Genomic DNA, 9196 nt, shown 5'->3' with positions numbered 1-9196 from the left:
GGTATCGAAGGGTTGGAAAAAAACTAAAAGGACTAAAATATAAAATACAAGTTACCCAAGGAAGAACGACAGTAAGAATTGTGGAAAAGGGTATGTGGAAATTATGAAAATGGATTAACAAAGAGATGTGGAAATTGTGAAAAGGGCTAGAATTTTAGTCATTCATAACAGATGGAAAGAATGTTGGTTGAATAGGGATAATTTGGTTGGGAATAAGGTAGTCTTGGGTGGTTTCTTGAAGTTAGGGAAGGAGCTAGCTTTTGGTTATGTCAATAAGGTAGTGAAGGCGCTTAAAATCAAGAACGGATCTTGCGTTTAAACTAAAGAGTTTCTGGTTGGATTTCAAATGATAACTAGTGGGGAAAAGGGGTGTCCTTGTCCTTTGCAACAAAACAAAGGGATGTATCATGCATTCTCTCATCTGCGGTAAAGAAGCGCCAAAATGCATTGACTTGGTAAGTCTATCAACAATCACCCAAATAGCACAAAGCTCATGATGATATGTACCCACTTTCACTCTAGCATGGAAACAGGTTCCAACTTCCTTTTTGGTCGCTGGTGTTCAAATTTCATGTGTCGGCATCTACTAAGCACTGAGCCACATACTAATTGTAAAATTTGTATTAGGCCCATATTATTATAGAAAGAAATAGAGCATTGACAACTTAAACCCTTCTAATACCTCCATTTGTCTAATGCCCAAATGGACCCCAACAAAAACAATTAGGCCACGTTTGGATACCCACAAGATTTAGATTTGGATTTAGTTGATATTCGGAACTGGATCAGATCCTTAGATTTCCAAATCAGCTACAACAGTGCAAAAAAATCCGATTTTTAAATATGTTCTGCGAGACATTATTTGGAAATCAAAATTTGTGGCAACTTCCTTCACCGTCGCTGCTCCTCAACATTGCTCCGGCAGCAGCGAGACACCCCTCCCTCCCTCCCTCTCCGTCTTAAAACATGAACATGATCATGAAGATGATTGATGTATTTTGTATCCAAAAGTCAAATACAAATGCACGATGTATCCAAACGGGCCCTTACATCTTTTCTAAATTAACTCTCCAGATAACATTATTTATTTTGGTCATTTTCCACCATAAGTCTTTTAGACCATGTGGTCAACCGAGCGCCTACCTCAACTTTTTTCTCTTTCAAACGAACCTTCCGTACCTCCACTTTTTTCTCTTTGAATATTATTCTCCACACCCATGTTTCTCTCCTTCCTCATCTTTTCCCATTCTTTTCCACCTATCTAATTTCCCACATCTTTTCCACATATCTAATCCTCAAAACCATATTCACATCACCCAAACCCAAACCCAAAAAACCACCCATCAAATTGATACGTCCAACCCAATGGAGACCGCCAACGCCTACCACCCCAGCCTCCCCGCGGCCCCGGAATGGCTGAACAAAGGCGACAACGCATGGCAAATGATCGCGGCCACTCTCGTCGGACTACAGAGCATGCCTGGTCTCGTAATTCTCTATGGCAGCATCGTTAAGAAGAAATGGGCCGTAAACTCGGCCTTCATGGCGCTCTATGCCTTTGCGGCGGTCCTCATTTTTTGGGTCCTTCTCTGCTACCGCATGGCCTTTGGAGACAAGCTTCTACCCTTCTGGGGCAAAGGTACGCTGTGAAGCAACTAATTATATACTCTAAAAGCTTAAGCTGTTAGAGATGGTGTTATATGGTGCCCGAGCATGAAGCAACATGTGGGCGGTGCCACCCTTATATTTGATCCAGATCAACTATCAAGGCGGTACTTTTGTTGTACGGGGCTAGGGGGCTTTACTAGTGGGCACCATATAATTTCTCTATAACTTAACACTCTTCCTTACGTGTGCCGCACTTGGCACTTTTCAGGGCTTGCCTACAGGTGACACAGGTGCCCCTTTTTGGGTTGGCCATTAGATATGGATTTTTAATAAACTTTGCTCTAAATACCATGTGAAACAACCAATTACTCCAAAAGCTTAAGCTGTTGGAGATGGCGTTATTTTATCTTTTATACTTTTACAGGTGCACCAGCACTCGGCCAGAAGTACCTTCTCCGGCGAGCGATCGTGCCGGAGAGCAGCCATTATTACAAAAATGGCACCTTAGAGACTCATGCCAACGAGCCATATTTTCCCATGGCTTCCCTGGTTTATTTTCAGTTCACTTTCGCGGCTATTACGCTTATTTTGTTAGCTGGGTCGGTTTTGGGTCGCATGAATATTAAGGCTTGGATGGCTTTTGTGCCTCTTTGGCTCATTTTTTCATACAGTGTTGGGGCTTTCAGTTTGTGGGGAGGGGGGTTTCTTTATCAGTGGGGCGTTATTGATTATTCGGGTGGCTACGTTATACATCTCTCGTCGGGAATTGCAGGTTTCGTTGCCGCATATTGGGTAAGCAGTTAAAAGACATGATCTTCACTCACCCCTTTTTTTTACTTTATTTCTTTTTCTGTGTTGACTCGGGCGAGTCATAAGCAATATGACTCGTTCACTCGGTGCATGAAGACGAATGAATAATGAAACTATGTTTTCAGCCCCTTTCCTGGTGTTTCCGCCCCTTTTGCTTTGTCATTTCCTGAACTCTTTTCGTAATTGAAAATAGGGTCATTTTCCTTTTCAGTATAACTACAAACGAAAAGGGAGGAAATAATGAGATAGAGGGGCGAGGAGTGTGTTGGTGGGGGGAAATATCATTTCCCTTCATAAAAATTAGGAAAAGACAAGCAATGAGTGCTAGAAATGCAATGTTTTAAGGAAAAGACAATCAAAACGGTGTGAAAATGCTGGTAATGGGGTGGAAATTTCAGTCTCACAATACGCGATGGCTATTGATATTGGCACTACCGTGTTTCAATAGTTGCACTAACTCATCTTGTCTTCTATTATTTAAACAGCTGTAAAAGTTTATTACCATTCCCAAAAAGCAATCCAAGCCAATTAAAAAAAAAAGATGAGCTGAGATTGTGTAATTATTAAAACATGGTAGTGCCAATATCAGTAGCCTATGCGATATTTATATATATATATATATATATATATATATATATATATATATATATAATTTTACCTTAGCTCCGTTCCTTTCGACGTAAAAACGGACGTAAAATTTGTTTTATGTTCATTTTTACAACATAAAACAAATTTTACATCCATTTTTACGTCGAAAGGAACGGAGCCTTAATTTCAAAAAGACACAGTAAAATACTAGTCAGGTTCAATCTTTTTTTAACCGACAACAGAAATTTATCGTACTCGGAAAACCCAAATACTCTTATGACATCCAATAATGTGTATTTTTTGCCGATGAATGTAAGTCAGTGTTTATATGCAATTCTCTATTATTTGTATGGTTCAGATCAATCAAAGGTGAGACCCATTATGTCTTAGTGGGCGCCCCTACAATGTTATAATGTGGTCGCATATCCTACTGAAGCACTCATAGATAACACATATAGTGCAATCACATAATGTAGGTAGGGCCTAGACTGAAGAGTGATCGGGAGAGGTTCCCTCCGAATAACGTGTTGCTTATGCTCGCCGGAGCCGGGCTTCTATGGATGGGTTGGTCGGGTTTCAATGGCGGAGCGCCTTATGCCGCAAACATTGATGCTTCCATCGCCGTTCTCAACACCAATGTCTGCGCGGCCACCAGCCTTTTGGTGTGGACTTCTCTCGATGTGGCCTTCTTCGGGAAACCATCTGTCATCGGAGCTGTTCAAGGGATGATTACCGGTCTCGTTTGCATTACTCCCGGAGCAGGTACACCCAAAATTTGTGCATTTCCAAAAAACAAATACCTAATGGGAGAATTTGTCATCTTTTTTTTTTTAATGGCTTCATTTTTGTAGGCAGTTGATACAACCACTAAAATGGTAGAATTTTTCATTATGTAGTAGTATATCCACAGTCCCTTGTTTTGACAATGGCCCTCCATTCGCACATTCCTAAAAATTCATCACCAGTCAATTGAAAATTTCTTTAATAATGTAAGAAGTGCCATTATCAAAATTACTTGATAGACCATGGGTATTTTTGCAGGAGTGGTGCAAGGGTGGGCAGCGATGGTCATGGGAATACTTTCGGGCAGCATTCCATGGTTCACTATGATGATCCTTCACAGGAAGTCTACTTTCCTACAGCAGGTATCAAAATATTTTACTTGGAAAAGACTTTCCAAACTTTCGTTTCCTTTTGGTAGCTAGATAAACGACGATCATAAATTCGCACCCCTTTTACACGTAAAAAAGCGTCAAAGTCTATCACAATTCACGTATCAAGGGGTGCGAATCATCCTACAAGGAGTGCAAATTTATCATCTCTACTAGATAAAATGAAGGTAATTAAAATTAATGATGAAAACACCCTTGTTAAGGGTTGAATTTTCTAGCAATGCAATCAGTCCATCACCACTAAAGATGTGACGAACACCGACCGACCTCCAATATAGCCTCACTGGAGAATCCAGGGATCATTAGCTATTTTTTCAAAAATTTATTCCTAAGACATTATTATTTTTATCAGTTGCTTAGAAGCCAAACTCAACCCCAGTCTCTTTTTTTCTTGTCTTTTGCACAAGTGTCACTACATTATGCTCCGTTGTTTTTTATCATTTTTTTTTCCTAAGAAATGGATTCCAATTTCCGTGGCAGCCCTTTTATCTAATTAAGAGAGCGAATGAACAACCTGTATAATCTTCAATCCAATTTTTTGATGGGGGAAGGAGACCTCATAAATTCATAATGTGGCACCCCCACTACGATATAATGAGTCTCATATTCATTGATATGAACCCTCCACTTGATAGTCCTTAGCTTTTGATCTTATATAACCTAAAAATCACTCAAATCATTAGGGCTGCAACTCGGGTCGGGCGGGTCGGGTTTTGGAGAACCCAACCCTACCGAGAAATATCTCGGCTCGGCTCGGGTCGGGTTTTTTTTCGGAAAACCCACGATTCCCAAACCTAGCCCTACCCATGATAAATCTCGGGTCGGTTCGGGTCGGGTCGGGTTTTTTCACGTTGACGCACTTTTTTAAAGAAAATTCTTATTTGGCAAGGCAATTCAACTCATAGAAGCAGAAATTACACTCACATTACACTTGAATCAAACAATGATGTAATTGCACTCACATTACACTTGAATCAAACAATGTTGTAATCAAACAATGTTGTAATTACAATCAAACAATGCTGAATCAAACACTTGAATCAACTCAATTCATAGAAGCAGAAATTACACTCACATATAATAACAGTGGGAGTGTGGGTTTTCACTTTTAACTTTTAACTAACAATAGAAAAAAATGTACATACTATAACTTATGTAACTCGGGTCGGGTCGGGTCGGGTCGGGCCCCTTCAAACCCGGCTCAACCCGAGATTCATGCAGGCTTTTGAATGCTCAACCCGGCTCGACCCGAAACCCATGAAACCTAAACCCAACCCAGGCTATTTTCGGGTCGGGTAAAACCCGGCTCAAGTTGCAGCCCTACAAATCATCCAATCCTAACATAGGATACTGTGTATTTCTTGTCATTGAATATGGATGATCAAAAATCAGCGTGTGTGGCTTGTCCTCTAGTGCAAAAGTCTTCAATGAAGTGCTTTACAGCAAAATTCCCTAGCAAATCCCTTATTATATATAGATGCAGTTTGCTAGGGACCATCGAGAGGGCATTTTGCGGATGGGCTATTGCATGTGAGAGCAGCCACACAGGCTCAAATTTTGTCTTATACATTTAATTCATCTGAAGTGGCTGCTCTCACATGCAACAGCCCATTCGTGAAATGCCTTCTGCCATGGTCGCTAGCAAATCCCATCTTATGAAGAGCATCTAGGCGATTTCATAATTCAGATTTTGTGGTCCCTCTTTGTCACGAGAGAAAAGTCACATATAGAATGAATTTAATTAATTAACTTAAAGCCAGCTGTAGAAGTAATGACGTGGCTCTTCTCTCGTGAAACAAGAGGGGCCCTCTTTCTCAGGAGAGAAGGGCCACCTATAGACTGAAGCCAGTTACGAAAGTAGTGAGGTGGATCTTCTACCCTGAAAACTAGGGACCCTCTTTCTCATGAGGGAAGGGCCACCTACAGAATCAATTTATAGTAGTAGTGATGTGGCTCTTCTAACGTGAAAAAGAGATACCCTCTTTCTCATTAGGGAAGGGTCACCTATAGAATCAATTTTTAGAAGTGATAAGGTAGCTCTCCATCATTAAAAAGAGGGGCCGTGGATTCTGATTTACAAACTTTTCAAGATACTTTTTATTGTATATTACAAGTAAAACCTGTAATATAGACGGCTTAGATCAATCATTTTAGATCCACTATATTGTAGTGCACGTGCCCCATTGTGATAGGTCGCTTATCTTTGAGGGTGCGCTATCCACAAGTGTTGCAATCTCACTTGTGGATAGGAGGTTTCCCCTCCTCTTGTATGGTCCCAACTTTTATATATAAATTTGCCGATCCACCCCGGGGTCGTTATCTTTCCGGGTTAAAAAAAAAAAAAGTGTTGCGATCTCACATATGAAGGTTTTAAATTTCGGCAAACCGAAATTTCGGGGGTAACCGAACCTAAATTTTTGCTGAAATACCGAGATTTCGGTAATGTCAGCTGAAATTCGGTAAAGGAATAAAAAATTAATATTTATTTTCCAAATTTTGCCAAAATTTGGTAAGTTTCGACCGTTTTGGTTTCATTACGTTTCAGTGTCGGTCTCGTCCAAAATCTGAAATTTCGGTCGAAATTTCAAACCATGCATGTGACCACCCATCTTACCGTACGCGTTAAGTTTGTCATTATTGGAAAGGAAAATGATATTTCCCCGAGCTTTCTCGACATTTCCTCCCTCTTTTGTTTGTCATTTCCTGAAAATGACTTGTTTTTAAGAAAAGAAAAACAAAAAGAGCTGAAAATGTACCCATTTGAGGCGAGGGGTGTAATTCTAGAAAAGAGGGTAAAAATATCATTTACCATTACTCTCTTTCTTTTGACATAAATGGGTATAAAACAAATTTTACACCCATTTTAAGTAAAAAAAAGGGCTTAAAATTTGCATTACACCCATTTTATGTAAAAAGAAAGGAAGCCATACTGAAAGTTTGTTGCAAGTAATTATAAGGGATTATTCCTCCTACTAATTTGAATAAAAGGGTTAATAGCATCTGTACTAATTATAAGGGATTATTTCTTTACCTAGGTGGACGACACACTCGCTGTATTCCACACGCACGCAGTGGCAGGGCTACTAGGCGGTGCCCTCACCGGCCTTTTCGCCGAGCCTGAGCTCTGCAATGTCTTCTTACCAGTGACTAAATCGAGGGGCGGGTTCTACGGTGGGGTCGGCGGGGTTCAATTCCTAAAGCAATTGGTGGGGGCATTGTTTGTCATCGGTTGGAACATTGTCTCTACCACTATCATCCTCCTTGTTATAAGGTTCTTCATACCCCTAAGGATGCCCGACGATCAGCTAATTATAGGAGATGATGCAGTACATGGCGAAGAAGCTTATGCCCTCTGGGGGGACGGCGAGAGGTATGATGCTACAAGGCATGGATTGGGTTCCGATGAAACCTTGACTAGACGCGCCAATGGTGCTCGAGGTGTAACAATTCAACTATAGAGGGATGGGGAATGAGTGTATGTATCATTTGTACATATCGATGAAAACTTAGACTTCTCATGAGTCATGGCCCACCATTTTACACCTCAAGTTTTGATGTGGTGGGGCCCACTAATCTACACCCATACATAGAATGGGCCCATAAATGCTAGTTATACATCTCATGTTAGGATAATAAGAGCAATCCATGAACATCTGTAATTTTCTTTTATCAAATTGGACGGTTTCGATCGAGTATGATTCAGCCCAAAACTCTTATAGGATCTCCAATGCCACTGGGCTAGACTAGTGGCTTTTTGCCCCAAGTCAAGAACCAAAATGGCTTATTTTTTGAAGATTTTTTTGGTGGGTTCTAATTTTTTCAAAGAAAAATAAGGACAAGTGAACCGATTATGGATCCAAAACTGATTAGTAGACTCAAATTTACGTTTGGTTTTGAGCCCAATAATCAATTTTAGACTCACAATTGGTTTTTAAAATCTGAAACAAGCTGGGCCCTACTTGGATTATAAGAAAAACATTGTATCAGGAAACAATTTTCAAGGAAAATATTTTTATTTCCAATATTTAGCGGGAAATGATGATTCTTTTTTAATGGTAGGGAAATGATAACTTTTAGGGATATATTTATAAATTAAGGGAAATGATATCACCACTATTGTATTTTGATGAACGCATTCCACACTTTAATAAACAATATGGTATGGCCCACACCATAGGATGATCCAAACCGTCCATTAGATGGGCCACATCGTAAGTAGGTTATGCCCCAAAAATTATTTCCATAGATTGATCCTAACCCTTCGATCTAGAGAGGGTTAGGATCAACACTCTAATATTCAGTCCCTCTATAGATCGGAGGGTTAAGACCAAATTGCCCTTGTGTTGGTTTTTCCCGTAAGAAAATAAGCAACGGATCCCAATGCATTTCACCTAACATTTTGACATTTTTACCTTCTTCTTCCCCGTGCCAAAATGAAACTCCATTGCCTAGGAAATGTTGTAAAAATCCATTCAAATTCCATTGCAGAGAGGTGAAAGTCCCTTTTCCTAAAATCAAGATTTAATAGGATCACTTTATTTTTCTTTGGCTATGAAACCTAAGCTTCTCTTCTAGGTGCATTGTGATACATTTGCATAGTTTTAACATGTTCCTTACAATGCTATGGTGTATTGTCATCAGCTTGTGTATTTGTTAGGGATTTGTTATGGTTTTTTAGCCATTTGTTATTATCATCATCATCTTTACAATGCTATGGTGTATTTTTATAATCTCTCTATCTCTTTATTGCCCTCTATGTTTCTATTTAGAGTAAACCTGGATGAAAATCATGTCTATACAATTACAACCACTATTTAAATGTGTAGAAGCAATATTTTATTCTCGGAACCACTGTTGATATCTGGGAACCAATTTGTAAACACTCAGAAGCACCAATTATACCTAGGAACCACTATTTACCACTGTGTAGTGGTTCCGAGGTATAAGTAGTGGTTCCAAGGTATAAATAGTGGTTCCAGAGTAGAAATGAAGGTGCCAAAGTTGCAATGAATGAACAA

The 9196-nt window shown here is 39.7% G+C and overlaps 1 protein-coding gene across 1 annotated transcript; it reads left to right on the top strand.

Moving 5' to 3' along the window:
• Positions 1–1297: 1297 nt before the first annotated feature.
• Positions 1298–7873, top strand: LOC143849012 (ammonium transporter 2-like). Its single transcript, XM_077358062.1, has 5 exons — positions 1298–1639; positions 2033–2400; positions 3483–3768; positions 4048–4151; positions 7214–7873. The coding sequence occupies exons 1-5, from the start codon at positions 1366–1368 to the stop codon at positions 7634–7636; spliced, it is 1455 nt and encodes a 484-aa protein (XP_077214177.1). The 5' UTR covers positions 1298–1365; the 3' UTR covers positions 7637–7873.
• The last annotated feature ends 1323 nt before the right edge of the window (positions 7874–9196 follow it).

The sequence above is a fragment of the Tasmannia lanceolata genome, unplaced genomic scaffold (genome assembly GCF_043159265.1).
Source record: "Tasmannia lanceolata isolate RefF3 unplaced genomic scaffold, GAP_Taslan_0.1 ptg000016l, whole genome shotgun sequence".
NCBI classification, from domain to species: domain Eukaryota; kingdom Viridiplantae; phylum Streptophyta; class Magnoliopsida; order Canellales; family Winteraceae; genus Tasmannia; species Tasmannia lanceolata.
The sequence above is the reverse complement of the archived record's forward strand: the minus strand, read 5'-3'. Positions and strand labels throughout refer to the sequence as shown.